The sequence below is a fragment of the Eumetopias jubatus genome, unplaced genomic scaffold (assembly GCF_037043125.1).
Source record: "Eumetopias jubatus isolate StellerSeaLion01/CBP00866 unplaced genomic scaffold, mEumJub1_p1.0 scaffold_7, whole genome shotgun sequence".
In the NCBI taxonomy this organism is placed as follows: domain Eukaryota; kingdom Metazoa; phylum Chordata; class Mammalia; order Carnivora; family Otariidae; genus Eumetopias; species Eumetopias jubatus.
This window is the reverse complement of record NW_028274813.1, coordinates 30,746,156-30,768,413: the sequence shown is the minus strand read 5'-3', so window position 1 is coordinate 30,768,413 and position 22,258 is coordinate 30,746,156. Positions and strand designations below refer to the sequence as shown.

General features: G+C 39.9%; 1 protein-coding gene across 1 annotated transcript; it reads left to right on the top strand.

The window, feature by feature from the left end:
• The first annotated feature begins 18,316 nt into the window (after positions 1–18,316).
• Positions 18,317–20,479, top strand: ADAM21 (ADAM metallopeptidase domain 21). The gene has a single exon (XM_028101847.2). The coding sequence runs from the start codon at positions 18,317–18,319 to the stop codon at positions 20,477–20,479; it is 2,163 nt and encodes a 720-aa protein (XP_027957648.2).
• The last annotated feature ends 1,779 nt before the right edge of the window (positions 20,480–22,258 follow it).

Below are 22,258 nucleotides of genomic sequence, written 5' to 3'. Positions count from 1 at the left end.
TTTTCAGATAAAACTCTCCTTTTCCTTTTCTTCTTTTTCTTATGCTTTCTCTCTTTTTTATTCTTTTTACCTTTTTCTCATTTCAACTAGATGCTTATTATACCAACTTATATTTCATAGTCACTTTTTAACTTGTATTTTTCACATCTACATTTTTTATAGATATATGCTTCATTTTAGTCCTTTTTTCACTCTATTCAATTTTATCCTCATATATATATGTAATATATAAGTAAAATTTATATATATATAAGTTTTACTTTCATGCAATTTTGGGATGTAGTGTCTTCTAACACACAGACCAAAATTCACCCAGGAATAAGTGGGTCACCCTGCTTTATCCATACTGTGAGATTATTGTCCCTCTTCCCCTCCCCCCTTTTTAAAAATTTTATTCTTGTGTTTCATTTTGGCTTTGTTTTTCTGTGGTGGCTTCTGACCATTCTGGATTTTGCTAGGGTGCATCTTGCTTCGGTCATGGTTGACATTTTGGACTCTGTTAATTCACCCACCCATCATTCTCTGGACAGAATGACAAGAAGGAGGAACTCACACAGAAAAGAACCAGAGGCAGTGTTCTCTGCCACAGAGCTAATCGATATGGATATAAGATGTCAGAGATAGAATTCAGGATACAAATCATAAAGTTAATAGCTAGGCTTGAAAAAAAGCATGACGATGTAGAATTTCCAAGAGGAGAAATGAGATCAAACCAGGCCAAACTTAAAAATGCTATGAATGCAGTCTAAACTGGATACTCTAACAGCTAGGGTCAATGGGGCAGAAGAGAGAATAAGTGATCTAGAAGATAAGCTGATGGAACGGAAGGAAGTTGAAAACAAAGATAGGCAGCTAGTAGCCCATGAAAAAAGGCTTGTAGAGATTAAGGATGCCATGAAACATTCCAATGTCAGAATTACTGGGATCCCTGAGGGGGTGGGGGGGCTAGAAGATATATTTGAGCAAATCATAGCTGAGAACTTCCCTAGTCTGGGAAGGAAACAAGCATTTGAGTCCAAGAGGCAGAGAGGACCCCTCCTAAAATCAATAAAAATAGATCAACATCCCGACATATAATAGTGAATCTGGCAAATCTTACAGCCAAAGAAACTATCCTGAGAGTAGCTAGGGAGAGGAGATTCCTTACATATGGAGGGAGGAACATCCAAATAACATCAGACTTATCCACAGAAACCTGGCAAGCCAGAAAGGGCTGGCAAGACATATTCAGGGTACTAAATGAGAAAAATACGCAGCCAAGAATCCTTTATGACAGCAAGGCTGTCATTCAGAATGGATAGAGAGATAAAGAGCTTTCAGGACAGGCAGAAACTAAAAGAATATGTGACCACCAAGCCAGCCCTACAAGAAATATTAAGGGGGACTCTGTAAGTGAATAGAGACCCCAAGAGTCACATAGACCAGAAAGTAACAGAGACAATCTACAGAAACAGGGACTTTACAGTCAATACATATCTTTCAATAGTTACTCTGATTGTAAATGTGCTGAATGTTCCAATCAAAAAACACAGACTTTCAGAATGGATAAAAAAGCAGGACTCATCCATATGCTGTCTACAAGAGACTAATTTTGAACCTAAAGACACCTCCAGATTGAAAGTGAGGGGATGGAGAACAATTTACCACGCTAATGGACCTCAAAAGAAAGCTGGGGTAGCAATCCTCATATCAGACAAATTAGATTTTAAACCAAAGACTGTAGTAAGAGCTGTAGAGGGACACTATATTATACTTAAAGGGTCTATTCAACAAGAAGATCTAACAATTTTAAATATCTATGCCCCCAACATGGGAGCAGCCAATTATATAAACCAATTAATAACCAAAATAAAGAAACGTATTGATAGTAATACATTAATAGTAGGAGACCTTAACACTCCACTCACGGGAATGGACAGATCATCTAAGCAGAAAATCAACAAAGAAACAAGAGCTTTGAATAACACACTGGACCAGATGGACTTTGTAGATACATTCAGAACATTCCACCCTCAAACAACAGAATACTCATTCTTCTCGAGTGCACATGGAATTTTCTTCAGAATAGATCACATACTGGGTCACAACTCTGGTCTCAACAGATATCAAAAGACTGAAATTATTCCCTGCATATTTTCAGACCACAATGCTTTGAAACTGGAACTCAATCACAAAAAGAAATTTGGAAGGAACTCAAACACTTAGAGGTTAAAGAGCATCCTGCTAAAGAATGATTGGGCCAATCAGGAAATTAAAGAACTTAAAAATTCATTGAAACCAATGAAAAGGGGCTTAAACACCCTTGCTAGGAGGTTAAAGAATGCCTCATTATTGCTGCCCAAGTGGCCTCCACTAACTGTCGAATGGGGTCCTCATTATTACATGGTGAGAATGAAATTCTCAGAAATCTATTTGACTTTCTGACACCACCCCAATGCAGGGGCTGAGGCACCTCATTAGAAGTGGGGGTGGCTGGATGTTTAAGCCCTTCATATGGCTTATGGTAATAAGGATACATGTGGGGCTACAATGAAATTGAAATGAAATTTGGCTGGAGTAGGAGTTATTTTCTAAAAGATTTTTGTCTAGGCTGCTCATTTCTTGGTCCTCTGGCTAGAGACAGCAAACTTGATTTGCAGCTTTTGTTTTTTTGTTTGTTTGTTTGGTTGGTTGGTTTTTTGGTCGTTTTTTGTCCTTGTCTATTTCATTTCAAGCTTGTAGGCCTCTCCAGACTGCAATGGGAGTAAAAGAAAATGCAGAGACATCACTGCTATGCTGTTCCTTAGGTCCCAATGTCCTTAGCTGGTTTGTATTCTTTGCTCCACCTTTCTGAACTTTCTTATGTTTGTTTTCAATATAAATTCAGCGTTTTAACTTGAACTGAGCAAGAGCAATAGAGATGAGTGTTTATTTTTTCTAGAACCAGAAGTCCTTAATGCTATTTTTAAAATAAATGAATATTATTCCTTCTTTCAGCAAGAGAGATCAAGCCAAAACTACCTTTAGAAGCTTTCAATCCTTCCCCACCTCTATTTCTCCCAGGATATTGTTCTATCAGAAGCAGGTGCTCTAGTCTTGCTACTAAAACTTTTTCAGGATTGAGCTTCTGTAGTTTCCTTCTCTCTCATTTCTTGGAACAGGTTTTTTTCATTGTTAATCATCCCTGGAACAGGAGCAAATTTTATCCACCAAGTTCAGTGGCAGACAAAACTTTTTAAATGTATCTTTTCTTAAGACAGGGGTGTCTCCCAGTCAGAACGGCTAAAATTAACAAATCAGGAAACAACAGATACTGGTGAGTATGTGGAGAAAGGGGAACCCTCTTAGACTATTGGTGGGAATGAACTGGTGCAGCTACTCTGGAAAACAGTATGGACGTCCCTCAAAAAGTTAAAAATAGGGGCACCCGCGTGGTTCAGTCAGGTGAGTGGCTGACTTGGTTTCAGCTCAGGTCATGATCTCAGGATCCTACGATTGAGCTCTGCATCAGGCTCCATGCTCAGTGGGGAGACTGCTTGAAGATTCCTCTCTGCCCCTCCTCTCACTCACACTCTCTCTAAAATAAAATAAATAAATCTTTAAAAAAGTTAAACTCTATGGACAACTAATCTTCAACAAAGCAGGAAAGAATATCCAATGGAAAAAAGACAGTCTCTTCAATAAATGGTGCTGGGAAAATTGGACAGCCACATGCAGAAGAATGAACCTGGACCATTCTCTTACACCATACACAAAGATAAACTCAAAATGGATGAAAGACCTCAATGGGAGACAGGAATCCATCAAAATCCTAGAAGGGAACACAGGCAGTAACCTCTTTGACCTCAGCCACAGCAACTTCTCGCAAGACACGTCTCTAAAGGCAAGGAAAACAAAAGCAAAAATGAACTACTGGGATTTCAGCAATTTAAAAAGTCTCTGCACAGCACGAGAAACAGTCAACAAAACTAAAAGGCAACCTATGGAATGACAGATGATATTTGCAAGTGGAGGACATAACAGATAAAGGGCTGGTATCCAAGATCTATAAAGAACTTATCAAACTCAACACCCAAAAAAATAATAATCCAGTCAAGAAATGGGCAGAAGACATGAACAGACACTTCTCCAAAAAAGTCATACAAATGGCTAACAGACACATGAAAAAATGCTCCACATAACTTGTCATCAGGGAAATACAAATCAAAACCACAATGAGATACCACCTTACACCAGTTCGAATGGCTAAAATTAACAAGATAAGGGGCAACAAATGTTGGCAAGGATATGGAGAAAGGGGAACCCTCTTATGCTGTTGGTGGGAATGCAAGCTGGTAACAGCCACTTTGGAAAACAGTGTGGAGGTTCCTCCAAAAATTAAAAATAGAGCTACCCTATGACTCAGCAGTTGCACTACTGGGTATTTACCCCAAAGATACAGATGTATTGAAAAGAAGGGGCACTTGCACCCCAATGTTCATAGCAGCAATGTCCACAATAGCCAAACTGTGGAAGGAGCCGAGATGTCCTTCAACAGATGAATGGATAAAGAAGATGTGGTTCATAAATACAATGGAATATTGCTCAGCCATCAGAAAGGATGAATCTCTACCATTTACATTGATGTGGATGGAACTGGAGGGGATTATGCTAAGTGAAATAAGTCAAGCAGAGAAAGACAATTATATGATTTCACTCATATGTGGAATATAAGTAATAGTGCAGAGGATCAGAGAGGAAGGGAGAGAAAACTGAATGGGAAGAAATCAGAAAGGGAGACAAACCATGAGAGACTCTTGACTCCAGGAAACAAACTGAGGGTTGTGGAAAGGAAGGGGGATGGGGGGATGGGTTAACTGGGTGATGGGCATTAAGGAGGGCATGTGATGTGATGAGCACTTGGTGTTATATACAACTAATGAATCACTGAACACTACACCAAAAACTAATGATGTACTATATGTTGGCTAACTGAATTTAATTATTTTTTTAAGTTAAAAATGGGGGGGCGGAGCAAGATGGTGGAGGAGTAGGAGACCTGGATTTCGTCCGGTCTCAGGAATTCCGCTGGATAGGGATCAAACCATTCTGAACACGTACGAACTCAACAGGAGATCGAAGAAAAGAATAGCAACAACTGAACAGAAAAGCGACCACTTTCTGGAAGGTAGGACGTTTGGAGAAGTGAATCCGAGGTGATATTCGGGAGGATAGACGGCGGGGGAGGGGGCCTCCGTTGGCCGCTTCTGGCAAGTGATAGAGAGCGGAGCACAAAATCGGAACTTTCAGAAGTCGGCTCCGCTGAGGGACGTCGCTCCAGTGGCTAAGTGGGGGGTGGAACCCTCACGGGACAGTGTGGTCTCAGGACCCTTGGGGTCACAGAAAGACCGGGGGTGCCTGAGTGCGGCAGAGCTCCCAGGTATCGGAGCGGGGAAGCCGGCTGCACAGACGGAGCCGAGGCGCGGGCTCTCAGCTCGGGGTTGCCATAAACTGTGATCCGCGGCACAGTAAGGCCACTGCTCCTCCAGCAGGGACCCAACAAGCGGCAGATCTGGGGAGACTCCCCTTCCTCCCCCGGGAGGAGCGGCACAGGAGCACACTGCAGGGATCTGCTGGATTTGGAGACTCCACACCGAGTTGGGTGCCAGAGACAGAAATGCTCGGTCACAGGCTGGGTGAGCACGGAATGCAGCCAGAGGGGAGTGACTGACTGCTTTTCTCTGGGGGCGCACTGAGGAGTGGGACCCCAAGCTCTCGGCTCCTCCGGGGCGGAGATTGGGAGGCTGCCATTTTCACTCTCGTCCTTCAAAGCTGTACGGAAAGCTTGCAGGGAACAAAAGCTCCAGAGAGCAAACCCAGTAGATTCTTTATCCCCGACTGACAAGGGCGAGGCAATTCCGCCTCTGGCAAAGACATTTGGAAACCATGGCAACAGGTCCCTCCCCCAGAAGATCAGCACGAACAGCCCACCAAGACCAAGTTTACCGATCAATGAGAACGGGAGAACTCCAGCGCTAGGGGAATACTGCACATAGAATTCACGGCTTTAACCATGATTCATTAGTCTTTCAAAGTTAATTTTTTTAACTTTTTTTTAAAATTTTTCTTTTTCCCCTTTTCAACCAACATCTTATCAATCCCTTTTTTAAAAAAACATTTTTATTTTTCATTTTTAGAGTCATATTCTATCCCTTCATAGTAGTTCCCCTTATTTTTGGCATATATATATATAAGTTGTTCTCTCTTTAAAATTTTGAGATACAGTTTCTTCTAACAGATCAAAATATACCATAAATCTCTAGTGTATGGCTTTGTTCTCGTCTCCTGCCTGATCACATTCTCTCCCCTTTTTTTTCTTTCTTACTTTCCTTTTTTTTAATCCTCTTCTTTCTTTTTTCAAGCACCTTATCAATTCCATTTTAAAAAATTTTTATAATTTTCATCTTTACAGTCATATTCCATCCCTTCATTGTAGCAACCCTTATTTTGTACATATATAAGTCTTTCTTTCTTTAAAATTTTGGGAGACACTTTCTTCTAACAGACCAAAATACACCCAAAATCTAGTGTGTGGCACTGATCTATGCACAAGCCTTATCATATTTGATCATATTCTGTTTTTTTTTTGTTTTGTTCTGTTTTTGTTTGTTTTTATCTTTATCTTTTTCTTTTTTTTCTTTCTTTTTTCTTTCTTTCCCTTTCTTTTCTCCTGGTTTCAGGTCTTTTCTGATTTGTTTAGAGTATATTTTCTGGGGACGTTGTTAACCTGTTAGCATTTTGTTCTCTCATTCATCTATTCTCCTCTGGACAAAATGACAAGATGAAAAAAATCACCTCAACAAAAAGAACAAGAGGTAGTACCGTCTGCCAGGGACCTACTCAATACGGACATTAGTAAGATGTCGGACCTAGAGTTCAGATTCATGATTTTAAAGATACTAGCTGGGCTTGAAAAAAGCACGGAAGTTATTAGAGTAACCCTTCCTGGAGAAATAAAAGAACAAAAATCTAACCAAGTCAAAATCAAAAAGGCTATTAATGAGGTGCAATCAAAAATGGGGGCACTAACTGCTAGGATAAATGAGGCAGAAGAGAGAATGAGCGATATAGAAGACCAAATGATGGAAAATAAAGAAGCTGAGGAAAAGAGAGAGAAACAACTACTGGATCAGGAGGGCAGAATTCGAGAGATAAGCAATACGATAAGATGAAACAACATTAGAATAATTGGGATCCCAGAAGAAGAAGAAAGAGAGAGAGGGGCAGTAGGTATATTGGAGCAAATTAAAGCAGAGAACTTCCCTAATTTGGGGAAGGAAACAGGCATCAAAATCCAGGAGGCACAGAGAATCCTCCTCAAAATCAATAAAAATAGGTCAACACCCCGACATCTAATAGTAAAACTTACGAGTCTCAGAGACAAATAGAAAATCTTGAAAGCAGCTCGAGAGAAATGTAACCTATAATCGTAGAAACATTAGATTGGTAACAGACCTATCCACAGAGACCTGGCAGGCCAGAAAGGACTGGCATGATATCTTCAGAGCACTAAACGAGAAAAATATGCAGCCAAGAATACTATATCCAGCTAGGCTGTCATTGAAAATAGAAGGAGAGATAAAAAGCTTCCAGAACAAACAAAAACTAAAGGAATTTGCAAACATGAAACCAGCCCTCCAAGAAATATTGAAAGGGGTCCTCTAAGCAAAGAGAGAGCCTAAAAGCAGCATAGACCAGAAAGGAATACAGACAATATACAGTAACAGTCACCTTACAGGCAATACAATGGCACTAAATTCATATCTTTCAATAGTTGCCCTGAATGTAAATGGGCTAAATGCCCCAATCAAAAGACACAGGCTATCAGATTGGATTAAAAAACAAGACCCATCGATATGCTGTCTGCAAGAGACTCATTTTAGACCCAAAGACACCCCCAATTGAAATTAAGGGGGTGGAAAACCATTTACCATGCTAATGGACACCAAAAGAAAGCTGAGGTGGCAATCCTTGTATCAGACAAATTGATTTTAAACCAAAGACTGTAATAAGAGATGAGGAAGGACACTATATCCTACTTAAAGGGTCTATCCAACAAGAAGATCTAACAATTGTAAATATCTATGCCCCTAACATGGGAGTAGCCAATTATATAAGGCAATTAATAACAAAAGCAAAGAAACACATTGACAAGAATACAATAATAGTGGGGGACGTTAACACCCCCCTGACTGAAATGGACAGATCATCTAAGCAAAAGAGCAACAAGGAAATAAAGACTTTAAATGACACACTGGACCAAATGGACTTCAGAGATATATTCAGAACATTCCATCCCAAAGCAACAGAATACACATTCTTCTCTAGTGCCCATGGAACATTCTCCAGAATAGATCACATCCTAGGTCACAAATCAGGTCTCAACCGGTACCAAAAGATTGGGATCATTCCCTGCATATTTTCAGACCCCAATGCTTTGAAACTAGAACTCAATCACAAGAGGAAAGTCAGAAAGAACTCAAATACATGGAGGCTAAAGAGCATCCTACTAAAGAATGAATGGGTCAACCAGGAAATTAAAGAAGAATTCAAAAAATTCATGGAAACCAATGAAAATGAAAACACAACTGTTCAAATTCTGTGGGATGCAGCAAAGGCAATCCTAAGAGGAAAGTATATAGCAATACAAACCTTTCTCAAGAAACAAGAAAGTCTCAAATACACAACCTAACCCTACCCCTAAAGGAGCTAGAGAAAAAAACAGCAAATAAAGCCTAAGCCCAGCAGGAGAAGAGAAATAATAAAGATCAGAGCAGAAATCAATGAAATAGAAACCAAAAGAACAGTAGAACAGATCAACGAAACTAGGAGCTGGTTCTTTGAAAGAATTTAACAAGATTGATAAACCCCTGGCCAGACTTATCCAAAAGAAAAGAGAAATGACCCAAATCAACAAAACCATGAATGAAAGAGGAGAGATCACAACCAACACCAAGGAAATACAATTATAAGAACATATTCTGAGCAACTCTATACCAGCAAATTAGACAACCTGGAAGAAATGGATGCATTCCTAGAGATGTATCAACTACCAAAATTGAACCAAGAAGAAACAGAAAACCTGAACAGACCTATAACCACTAAGGAAATTGAAGCAGTCATCAAAAATTTCCCAACAAACAAGGACCCAGGGCCAGATGGCTTCCCAGGGGAATTCTACCAAACATTTAAAGAAGAATTAATACCTATTCTCCTCAAACTGTTCCAAAAAATAGAAATAGAAGGAAAACTTCCAAACTCGTTTTATGAGGCCACTATTACCTTAATCCCAAAACCAGAAAAAGACCCCATCAAAAAGGAGAATTACAGACCAATATCCTTGATGAACATGGATGCAAAAATTCTCACAAAAATCCTAGCCTATAGGATCCAACAGTACATTAAAAGGATTATTCACCATGACCAAGTGGGATTTATCCCTGGGCTGCAAGGCTGGTTCAACATCCACAAATCAATCAATGTGATACAATATATTAACAAAAGAAAGAACAAGAATCATATGATCCTCTCAATAGACGTAGAAAAAGCATTTGACAAAGTACAGCATCCTTTCTTGATCAAAACTCTTCGGGGCACAGGGATAGAGGGTACATACCTCAATATCATAAAAGCCAGCTATGAAAAACCTACAGCGAATATCATTCTCAATGGGGAAAAGCTGAGAGCTTTCTCCCTAAGGTCAGGAACGCGGCAGGGATGTCCACTATCACCACTGCTGTTCAACATAGTATTAGAAGTCCTAGCTACAGCAATCAGACAACAAAAAGAAATCAAAAGCATCCAAATCGGCAAAGAGGAAGTCAAACTCTCACTGTTTGCAGATGATATGATACTGTCTGTGGAAAACCCAAAAGACTCCACCCCAAAACTGCTAGAACTCATACAGGAATTCAGTAAAGTGGCAGGATATAAAATCAATGCAGAGAAATCAGTGGCATTCCTATACACCAACAACAAGACAGAAGCGAGACAAATCAAGGAGTCGATCCCATTTACAACTGCACCCAAAACCACAAGATACCTAGGAATAAATCTAACCAAAGAGGCAAAGAATCTGTACTCAGAAAACTATAAAATACTCATGAAAGAAATTGAGGAAGACACAAAGAAATGGAAAAACGTTCCATGCTCATGGATTGGAAGAACAAACATTGTGAAGATGTCAATGCTACCTAGAGCAATCTACACATTCAATGCAATCCCCATCAAAATACCATCCACTTTTTTCAAAGAAATGGAACAAATAATCCTAAAATTTGTATGGAACCAGAAAAGACCCCAAATAGCCAGAGGAATGTTGAAAAAGAAAAGCAAAGCTGGCGACATCACAATTCTGGACTTCCAGCTCTATTACAAAGCTGTCATCACCAAGACAGCATGGTACTGGCACAAAAACAGACACATACATCAATGGAACAGAATAGAGAGCCCAGAAATGGACCCTCAACTCTATGGTCAACTTATCTTTGACAAAGCAGGAAAGAATGTCCAATGGAAAAAAGACAGTCTCTTCAACAAACGGTGTTGGGAAAATTGGACAGCCACATGCAGAAGAATGAAACTGGACCATTTCCTTACACCAGACACAAAAATAGACTCCAAATGGTTGAAAGACCTAAACGTGAGACAGGAGTCCATCAAAATCCTAAAGGAGAACACAGCTAGCAACCTCTTTGACCTCAGCCGCAGCAACTTCTTCCTAGAAACATCGCCAAAGGCACGGGAAGCCAGGGCAAAAATGAACTATTGGGATTTCATCAAGATAAAAAGCTTTTGCACAGCAAAAGAAACAGTCCACAAAGCCAAAAGACAACCGACAGAATGGGAGAAAATATTTGCAAATGACATATCAGATAAAGGGCTAGTATCCAAAATCTATAAAGAACTTATCAAACTCAACACCCAAAGAACAAATAATCCAATCAAGAAATGGGCAGAAGACATGAACGGACATTTTTACAAAGAAGACATCCAAATGGCCAACAGACACATGAAAAAGTGCTCAATATCGCTCGGCATGAGGGAAATCCAAATCAAAACCTCAATGAGATACCACCTCACACCAGTCAGAATGGCTAAAATTAACAAGTCAGGAAACAACAGATGTTGGCAGGGATGCGGAGAAAGGGGACCCTCCTACACTGTTGGTGGGAATGCAAGCTGGAGCAACCACTCTGGAAAACAGTATGGAGGTTCCTCAAACAGTTGAAAATAGAGCTACCCTATGATCCAGCAATTGCATTACTGGGTATTTACCACAAAGATACAAATGTAGGGACCCGAAGGGGTATGTGCCCCCCAATGTTTATAGCAGCAATGTCCACAATAGCCAAACTGTGGAAAGAGCCAAGATGTCCATTGACAGATGAATGGATAAAGAAGATGTGGTATATATACACAATGGAATATCATGCAGCCATCAAAAGGAATGAGATCTTGCCATTTGCAACGACGTGGATGGAACTGGAGGGTGTTATGCTGAGTGAAATAAGTCAATCAGAGAAAGACATGTATCATATGACCTCACTGATACAAGGAATTCTTAATCTCAGGAAACAAACTGAGGGTTGCTGGAATGGTGGGGGTGGGAGGGATGGGGTGGCTGGGTGATAGACATTGGGGAGGGTATGTGCTATGGTGAGCACTGTGAATTGTGCGAGACTGTTGAATCACAGATCTGTGCCTCTGAAACAAATAATGCAATGTATGTTAAGAAAAAAAAAAAGAAGAAGATAGGAGGAGGGGAAGAACGAAGGGGAGTAAATCAGTGGGGGAGACGAACCATGAGAGACGATGGACTCTGAGAAACAAACTGAGGGTTCTAGCGGGAGGGGGGTGTGGGGATAGGTTAGCCTGGTGATGGGTATTAAAGAGGGCACGTTCTGCATGGAGCACTGGGTGTTATGCACAAACAATGAATCATGGAACACTACATGAAAAACTAATGATGTAATGTATGGTGATTAACATAACAATAAAAAAATTTAAAGGAAAAAAAAAGTTAAAAATAGAACTACCCTATGACCCAGCAATTGCACTACTAGGTATTTATCCAAAGGATACAAAAACAGTAATTTGAAGTCGCACATGCGCCCCAATGTTTATAGCAGCAATGTCCACAATAGCCAAAATAAGGAAAGAGCCCAGATGTCCATCAATTGATGAATGGTAAAAGAGGATGTATATCTATCTATCTATACACACATACACACACACAGTGGATTATTACTCAACCATCAAAAAGAATGAAATCTTGCCATTTGCAATGGCATGGTTGGAACTGGACGGTATTATGTTAAGCAAAATAAGTCAGTTAGAAAAAGACAAATACCATATGATTTCACTTATATGTGGAATTTAAGAAACAAAACATGAACATAGGGGAAGGGAAGGAAAAATAAAACAACATGAACACAGAGAGGGAGGCAAACCATAAGAGACTCTTAACTATGGGGGACAAACTGCGGGTTGCTGGAGCGGAGGTTGGTGGAGGGATGGGGTAATTGGATGATGAGCATTAAGGAGGGCACTTGATGTAATGAGCACTAGGTGTTGTATGCAACTGATGAATCACTAAATTCTACCCGTGAAACTAATAATACACTATATGTTAACTAACTTGAATTTATATAAAATCTAAAAAAAAAAAAGACAGGGGTGTCTCTAGTTTTGCTTGGATGAATGAAACAGTTTATGAAAAGGAATCTCCTAAGCAGATGTTAGAAAAGTGGAGGAGGGACAGTAAAGAATCCTCTAGGAAACAAACTGAGGGTTGCCGGAGGGGAAATGAGTAGGGGGATGGGTAATTGGGTGATGGGCATTAAGAAAGGCACTTGATGTAATGAGCGCTGGGTGTTACATGCAAATGGTGAATCACTAAATTCTACCCCTGAAACGAATAATACACTATATGTTAACCAAATTGAAGTTAAATAAAGAATTTTAAAAAAAAGAACAATCCTGGCATTTTGCAGCTATTCTCTGCAAAGTCAGGACCTTAACCCACAGATTTTATAGAGCAAAGGGCAGTTATCTAAAATGGTGCCATCTGTGCCCTAGAGGAAAGATCAGAATGTTTCCCATATTCTGGTCAGGGCATACATTAACCTACACAAGACCTGGAACTAAGATCTGAGAGGGAGGTTATTGCAGGGACATGAAAAAGATAAGGCCCAAAGATGGAGTCAGTATTGTCAGCACTCCTACAGCAGATTTCTGAGAAATCCAGCATGAATAGAAGAAACTTTTTCTGAGAGGAAATAGAAAAGGACTGTCATTAAAAATGCTTCTACTTGATAGTTATAGAGCTCTGAATCTACTAGTTAAATTAGCAGCTAGCAAGATTCATTGGCCAAGAATCCTTTTTTTTTTTTTAAGATTTTATTTATTTATTTGACAAAGAGAGACACAGCGAGAGAGGGAACACAAGCAGGGGGAGTGGGAGAGGGAGAAGCAGGCTTCCCGCTGAGCAGGGAGCCCGACGCGGGGCTCGATCCCAGGACCCTGGGATCATGACCTGAGCCGAAGGCAGACGCTTAACAACGGAGCCACCCAGGCGCCCCTGGCCAAGAATCCTTTTAAAATAGAATCTACTCAGAGTTAGCAGTAATATTTTATTGAATTTTTATTCTAGTAATATTTATATAATTAAAGTCATCTTATAGATTATATATTTTGCTGAATACTGTCATAAATTCTCTAGTAAACGATTTTGAGCATATTTTTCTCAAAAACATAATTTAATAGGAGATACAATTTTTAAAACTTACATATAAAACAATATAAGATAACAAGATTATAAACTATAATAAGATTATTGAACACGGTAATTATAAAGAGAATTATAGTATATTAGTGTTGTCTAGATTATTTAGAAAATATTGATACTGAATGTAGAATTTGATCTTGACCTAAAAAGTTACTATATAATTTAGTTCCATTGTGAAAAGTGATTACACAGTCTAGGCCAACAGAGTAGCATGGGCAAAATTATGAAGCAGAAATGAAGCTACACTGTAGAAGGACACAGAATGGAGCTGAGGAGGCTATCCAATTCCAATTATATTGAAGTTGTATAGAAATAGTGGAGCCAGCCAATTGTTTCTGAAGTGAAAGATCCTTGTTTCTAAGCAACTAAATCTAGAACTTTGTCACCTTGGAGATAAAAGGAGGAGGGCTTCTGCTTCCCTTTGTTATGTGAGGTCAATACCAATCTTTGTTCATTTGTAAGTGTGGTGCAAACCATCAAGAAAGAAAAAGCCATGGAAACAATGGTTTCTTCTGTTGGTAAGTCATCTGTAAAGTTTGGCTCTCTGCATGAGTTGGTACCCAGAGTAGTACCTTAGAAAATGTGAAGTTTGTTTGTTTTTCTTTCTTTTCTTTCTTTCTTTATTTGAGAGAGAGAGAGAAACAGCACGAGAGGGGAGAGGGTCAGAGGGAGAAGCAGGCTCCCCGCAGAGCTGGGAGCCCGATGTGGGACTCGATCCCAGGACTCCGGGATCATGACCTGAGCCGAAGGCAGTCGCTTAACCAACTGAGCCACCCAGGCGCCCCGATAATGTGAAGTTTCTTAATTTTTGTTTTGTCTTCCTTTTTGAGCATGGGTTGGGGGTAACGTGCTGCAGATGAAGTGACCAACTGTTCATTTGCTTTGGAGTGAGGGAATTGCTGGGATGTGGGGCTTTCCGTTTTAAGACCAGGACAGTCCCGGGTAAACTAGAACAAGTTGGTTACTCTAACTGCCAATAAAGAACAGATGAAATAGAGTTGAAAGTAGGGAACATTAATAGAATCAGTCCACATGTAGGTAAGAAATGTGATATGGAACTGAATCTGGGGAAGGATCACGTTTCTGCTGGGACTGGGATGTGGAGTGGGAGAGAAGAGAGGTGGAAATGGCTCTAGGTTCAGATAGGTTTGTAACAGTGAAAATCCTAGAAAGCATTTTGTCTTTAGATTTGGCATTACTATAGATATATATTTTTTTATTGTGTTAAAGAGTAAGAAATCCATTTTATATTGTGATCCAGTGGCCACACATACACAAATATCTCCAAATTTTGGCACTATATGTATGAGTTGCTAAGAAATTTCTAGGAATGTCCTCTGATGTTTTTATTCAACTTCTTTAAAGAAAAAAACTGCAGGTCAGACCCATTAAATTGATTTCATGACTCTCTAACAAGTCAGACATTGGTGACAGACAGATGGGAAAACAGTGCATATAGCATGATGGGGTGAGAGGGGAGATGAACAGGCAGAGGTCTTTAGGAATCTGAAGTAGCTGTAGGGAAAGGAAGAGTTGATAAAACATATAGAGGAGGGCTGTTGTCTATTTTGGGATTCCAACAGTGTTAAAGAATATGGATTTTTAATGACACTACTTCACGGTATTAATGGAGGGTGATGTTCCGTTAGAAGTTTGGGTCTCTGAGGTCCTAGGCATAATATAATGAGGACAATGAATATGGCTCAAAGATTCTTTGAAGAATTTTCCTATTGTTGTATGTTCTCAAGAGGAGCTCTAAGAAAAAATTAATGATGGGACATGGTTTATAGAGCGCCTGGGTGGCTCAGTTGGTTGAATGCCTGCCTTCGGCTCAGGTCATGATCCTGGAGTCTCAGGATCGAGTCCCACATCGGACTCCCTGCTCAGTGGCAGGGGGGAAGGGTCTGCTTCTCCCTCTGACCCTCTCCCCCCTCACGCTCTCTCTTACACACTCTCTCTCAAATAAATAAAATCTTTTTTAAAAAGGACATGGTTTATAGAGCTTAGTAGCCTTCTCAACAACATTCTATTTCTATTGGCTCTTCTCACTTTCCATCCTCCCATCCACAACAATTTCCAAGTGAAGTGAAGTTCCATGTGATGTTGAAGTATGCAGGGGCAAACATACAAAGAAAGCTACAGAGAGGAAATTTGGAAGTTAGGATCTCACCCAACTCAGAAATCTTTGTCCGTGGAAGTTTTCATATAGTTGAATTTGTCTACGAACTTTGCTGTTCCCTTGTGAACTACTTGCACCTTGGAATGAAGTGCCTATCCATTAGATGGATCCAAGCTCTCTAGGCAGGTTAACGCCGAGGATATTGTTCAGGTCAACACGTCCTCCCTATCTACCAGCATAGCAAATCTAGAATAAATAATAAACTTAAATAATGTATATTAAAAAGGAAAAGATGAAGCCTACTTAGTTAACTATTTAACTCTGTGATTGAAAGGCAATCAGAATGTATTTTCAGCTGACACTATACATAAATGAGGAAACTCAGAATATTAGGGATGTGTAAATGCAATGTCCAGGAGAATGAAGAAAAGAGCAATAAATCATAGGAGGGTCTGAAATATCAGCTGACTTCTGGTCTCCATTTCTTAGGGTGGGGAGCCAAGACAAACCATTCTAGTTCTGATTGTGCATTTTTAAGATTTTCACACACATTGTTTTGATATTTTTTTTCCCTGCAGTAGTGTATGGTAGTTTTGATACAGAAGTGGAAAAAGTATGTGACAGAATTAATCCAGGTTTTGTTCTGTTTGTTTGAAAAAATCCAGCCTCACAACTTGTTATTGGTAACAAATTACATAAATAATTGAATTTCAGAAAATCTTTATCAAGTCTTTCATATAGGAGTTATAATATTTCAGGGCATTTCAAATTTTCCTGTATAGTGGCTAATTTGAACACTCATATTGATGACTTTCATAAATTGCATTGCTAAAAACCTCCCAGGGGTTTTTGGAGGTCTAGATACTAAGAGTCCCTAAATCATAACCTTTATTAGCCTTAGATTAATCTGGTTCAGATGATATTATAATGGTCTGATTGTTTGTCTGTTTTTCCACAAACTCAGTGCTTCTTAGCCTCATTTTTGTCACTCGGTCGAGACTAGATGAAGTCTACAGATACTCTCCTCAGCAAAAGGGCACAAAACATTTAAAAATATTAAGTAAAATCTTACAGGCCCCTTAAAGCTCATTCTTGCTCCTACCACAAATTTCTGAATTTTTTCAAACAAAAATTATCAAAACCTAATTGATAATTTATTTAATGCTATTTTTATTTTAGATTCCTAGTCTCTGGCACAATGTCCTGTACTTCATATGCTCCAAACACACAAATACTTGTTTAATGCATATAGAAATGGGTAAGTGTTGCTAGCCACAATGCATGCCAGGTACAGAAATTACCCACTGTCAAAAGCTGTTGGTAAACATATTTGAGCAAACATTAGGAATTTTCCCTGGCAATCCTAAAATTCCAGCCACTCTGTGACTCTGCTCCAAGAAGACAGAGTTCCTCTTCCCAAGCCTTTAAACTTTATGGATCCTCATTTTCTCTTCATAAGGCATTTTCTTTTGTCCAATATTCTTTTACAGATAACTGTGTTGTTCTCCCCATTCTTTTAAAAGATGTTAGCTTTTTATGAATCTTTTTCCTCTTCTAAAAGTAATAATCAAATACAAATACATTTTAAGTAGCATTCATCTATATTCCAAGTACTCCAGCACTCTCCCCACCTTTTTTTCATTTTTTATTGAATAAAGAACTATACTAGGTGTTATAGGGGATACTAAAATGAATTAAAACCATAAACCCTGCACTCAGTGACCTTGCAGTCCAGTAGAGTTATGAAAGCGAATACAGCCAGGAGACAAGTAAATAACTTGTGGTAAAGAAAGATTAAAGCAAATAATAAGACCAATGCAAACTGACATAATAACTGTGATTGTTTTTGATCTTTCCAGTTTTGATAGTCAAAAAGGGCAAGTATCAATAGTTATGCAGGGGCAACAGACATAAACGAACATGGTCTTGGACAAATTGAGATATAGAGGCCCCCTACTCTGAAGTCTATTTAGTTTTGCTTTAACTTTTTATTGTGGAATTTTCATATCACCTACGTGGATTGAGATAATTGTATAATGAAAACCCAAGTACCTATCATCTGACTTTCACAATTAGCAACATACAGCCAATATTTTCTTATCTATACCCCTCTAAATTCCCACCTCCATTTATTGAAAGAAAATCCAAAGCATTTTCTTAATTCATTAATCACTTCTTTGCCATTTGATTCTTTCCCACTTTCCTTACCAAATCCCACCACCTCCCCACCCTTTTATTTTCACTTTCAGCATTGCAGTTCTGATGCCCAACTCTGCCAGGACACAGATCCTTAAAGGTCAGCTCTACACAATGACCAATTCGGAGCAACCAGACCACCAGTGCCTCATGCTTTTTCTCTGGACAGATGGCTCTGTAATGGCAGCTCCATAATGGTGGCTGGTGAGGCTGAGGTGTTCATGAGAGTTGTTCTCCTGCTGTTCTGGGTTGGAATGTCTCTAACCCCTTCTGCCTTCTCTCAGGCTGGGCCCTCCCAATACCTCAGATCACCAGAAGTGGTGACCCCCATGAAGGTGACTGGTAGAGGCAAAAGTGCAAAAACTCCAGGCTGGCTCTCCTACAGCCTGCAGTTTGGGGGCTGGAGACATGTCGTCCATATGAGGGTCAAGAAGCTCTTGGTTTCCAGACACCTCCCGGTGTTCACACACACAGACCAGCATGCCCTCCTCCAGGATCAGCCTTTTGTTCCTGATGACTGCTACTATCACGGTTATGTGGAAGGAATCCCTGAGTCTGTGGTTGCCCTCAGTACCTGTTCTGGAGGTTTTCGAGGAATGCTACAGGTTAATGACCTTGTTTATGAAATCGAGCCCATCAGGCACTCTACCAAATTTGAACACTTGGTTTATGAGATAAACACTAATGAGACAAAATTCCCACATGTGAGATGTGGCTTAACAAAGAAGGAGATAGCACTCCAACAGTTGAAATTTGAAGAGGTTAAGAAGTCAACTTTGAAACAAAATTCTAATGGTAAATGGTGGACCCACTCATGGTTTCTGGAGCTGGTTGTGGTAGTAGATCACAATTTCTTAATTTATTCTCAAAGCAACTTCTCAGTAGTGCAGGAAGTTGTATTTCTTGTTGTCAACATAGTGGATTCCATTTATCAGCAGTTGGATACTTATGTGATTTTGATTGGGATTGAGATTTGGAACCAAGGAAATGTTTTCCCAATGATTAGCATAGAACAGGTTCTGGAGGATTTCACTCAATGGAAACAAATCGGTCTTTCCCAGCTACAGTATGATGTTGCACATTTTTTCATAAAAAATTCACTTATAAGTGTACTTGGTATAGCCTATGTTGCAGGAATATGTCGTCCTCCTATTGATTGTGGGGTTAATAATTTCCAAGGAGACTCCTGGTCTCTTTTTGCCCTCACTGTGGCCCATGAGTTAGGACATAGTTTGGGTATGCAGCATGATGAAGAATTCTGTTTGTGTGAGCAAAGTGGTTGCATCATGAATGCCATCAGAGTACCAGGACAGAAATTCACCAATTGCAGTTATATAGATTTTACAAAAACCACTTTAAACCAGGGATCATGTCTGCACAACATTCCACATCCAGGAGAAGTCTTTATGTTGAAGCGCTGTGGGAACGGTATAGTTGAAGGAGAAGAGAAATGTGACTGTGGATCTATAAAGCAGTGTGAACAAGATCCCTGTTGTCTGTTGAACTGCACTCTGAGGCCTGGGGCTGCTTGTGCTTTTGGGCTTTGTTGCAAAGACTGTAAATTCATGCCATCAGGGGAACTCTGTAGACATCAGGTCAATAAATGTGACCTTCCAGAGTGGTGCAATGGGACATCCCATCAGTGCCCAGAAGATGGATATGTGCAGGACGGGATTCCCTGTGGTGACAATGCCTACTGCTATCAAAAGAGATGTAATAACCATGATGAACAGTGCAGGGAGATTTTTGGTGAAGGAGCAAAGGGTGCCTCTCAGAGCTGCTATAAAGAAATCAACTCCCTGGGAAACCGTTTTGGCCACTGTGGTATAAATGGCACAACATACCTAAAATGTAATTCCTCAGATATCCTTTGTGGGAGAGTTCAGTGTGAGAATGTGAGAGATATTCCCCACCTGAGAGATCACTCTACTTTGCAGCAAACTCACATCAACGGTGTCACCTGCTGGAGTATTGACTATCATTTAGGAATGGACACACCTGATGTTGGTGAAGTAAAAGATGGCACCATGTGTGGTCCAGGAAAGATCTGCATACACAAGAAGTGTGTCAGTTTGTCTCTCTTGTCACAGGTCTGTCTGGCTGAGACCTGCAACATGAGGGGTATCTGCAATAATAAACATCACTGCCACTGTGACTATGGGTGGTCCCCACCTTCTTGCCTGCACAGAGGCTATGGAGGTAGTGTTGACAGTGGCTCAGCATCTGCCAAAAAAGTTTTCTTGCTACTAGTGATGAGTCTTATTTTGTCTGTTTTGTTTTTACTGTCAACTGCTGTATTTATGTACCTTAGGAAACATTTTGGTCCCAAGGAGACTAAGGCTCAGTCTTCAGGTTAGGAAAATGCCTTTAATTTAATATCCTATGCATAAGTTTTAGTTTCTTGGCAGTGGAAATGTTACTATATGCCTGAAACTGAGCACATTTCTGACAGTATACAGAAAAATGCAGGGACCTTCCCTTTTGTCAGTATCAGAAACATCAGAAACATTGTCATTAAGCAAAGTAATTCCTAACATCTTCCTATCTACTGTTCATTGTTTTAAGAAGCAAATAAAGCTCCATTTCCTCCAAATTAGTCCTCTTTGTGGGTTTTGTTTTGTTTTGTTTTTGAGTACAAATACGACTCATTGGAAAGGCAGGAGACAGGCATCTGAGGATCCAGACTTCATTTACTTCCAAAATAACCTCTCAAAGGTGCAGAGAATGTATTTCTTGTTGTTGACAAGAACTTGCTGTTCCAGGGGTGCCTGGGTGGCTCAGTCAGTTAAGAACTTGCTGTTCCATTTATTAGCAGTTGGGTACTTATGTGATTTTGACTGGGATTGGGATTTGGAATCATGGAAATGTCTTCCCAATGATAAGCACAGAACAAACAGACTGCCAAGTTCATGTCATCAGGGGAACTCTGTAGACATCAGGTCAATAAATGTGACCTTCCAGAGTGCTGCAATGAGACATCCCATCAGTGCCTAAAAGATGGCTATGTGCAGGATGGGATTCCCTGTAGTGACAGTGCCCACTGCTATTAAAAGAGATGCAAAAAGAAGAAGAAATTACTCAAATGTTTCTAACATTCTGCTTCAAAATCTGAAAATGATAATAATGTTTATCCCACCAACCTCTTGGGTTTATTTGATAACCAAAAGAGAGAAAGAAATGAAATTTTGTTAAAGCGTAAACAAATTGTTTGTTTAATAAAAACTCCCCAAAACAAATAATCAAGTCAAAAAATGGGCAGAAGACATGAACAGACACTCCTCAAAAGAAGACATACAAATGGCTAACAGACACATGAAAAAATGTTCATCATCATTAGCCACCAGGGAAATTCAAATCAAAACCACATCGAGATACCACCTTACACCAGTTAGAATGGCAAAAATTGACAAGGCAAGAAACAACGAATGTCGGAGAGGTTGTGGAGAAAGGGGAACCCTCTTACACTGTTGATGGGAATGCAAGTTGGTACAGCCACTTTGGAAAACAGTGTGGAGGTGCCTCAAAAAATTAAAAATAGAGCTACCCTATGACCCAGCAATTGCACTCCTCGGTATTTACCCCAAAGACACAGATGTAGTGAAAAGAAGGGCCATATGCACCCCAATGTTCATAGCAGCAATGTCCGCAATAGCCAAACTGTGGAAAGAGCTGAAATGCCCTTCAACAGACGAATGGATAAAGAAGATGTGGTCCATATATACAATGGAATATTACTCAGCCATCAGAAAGGATGAACACCCAACTTTTACATCAACATGGATGGGACTGGAGGAGATTATGCTTTTACATCAACATGGATGGGACTGGAGGAGATTATGCTAAGTGAAATAAGTCAAGCAGAGAAAGTCAATTATCCTATGGTTTCACTTATTTGTGGAACATAAGGAATAGCGTGGAGGACACTAGGAGAAGGAAGGGAAAAACGAAGGGGGGGAAATTGGAGGGAGAGATGAACCATGAGAGACTATGGACTCTGAGACACAAACTGAGGGCGTTGGGGGGGGGGTAGGGAGATGGGTTAGCCTGTTGATGATGGGTATTAAGGAGGGCACATACTGCATGGAGCACTGGGTATTATATGAAAAGAATGAAGCGTGGATCACTACATCAAAAAC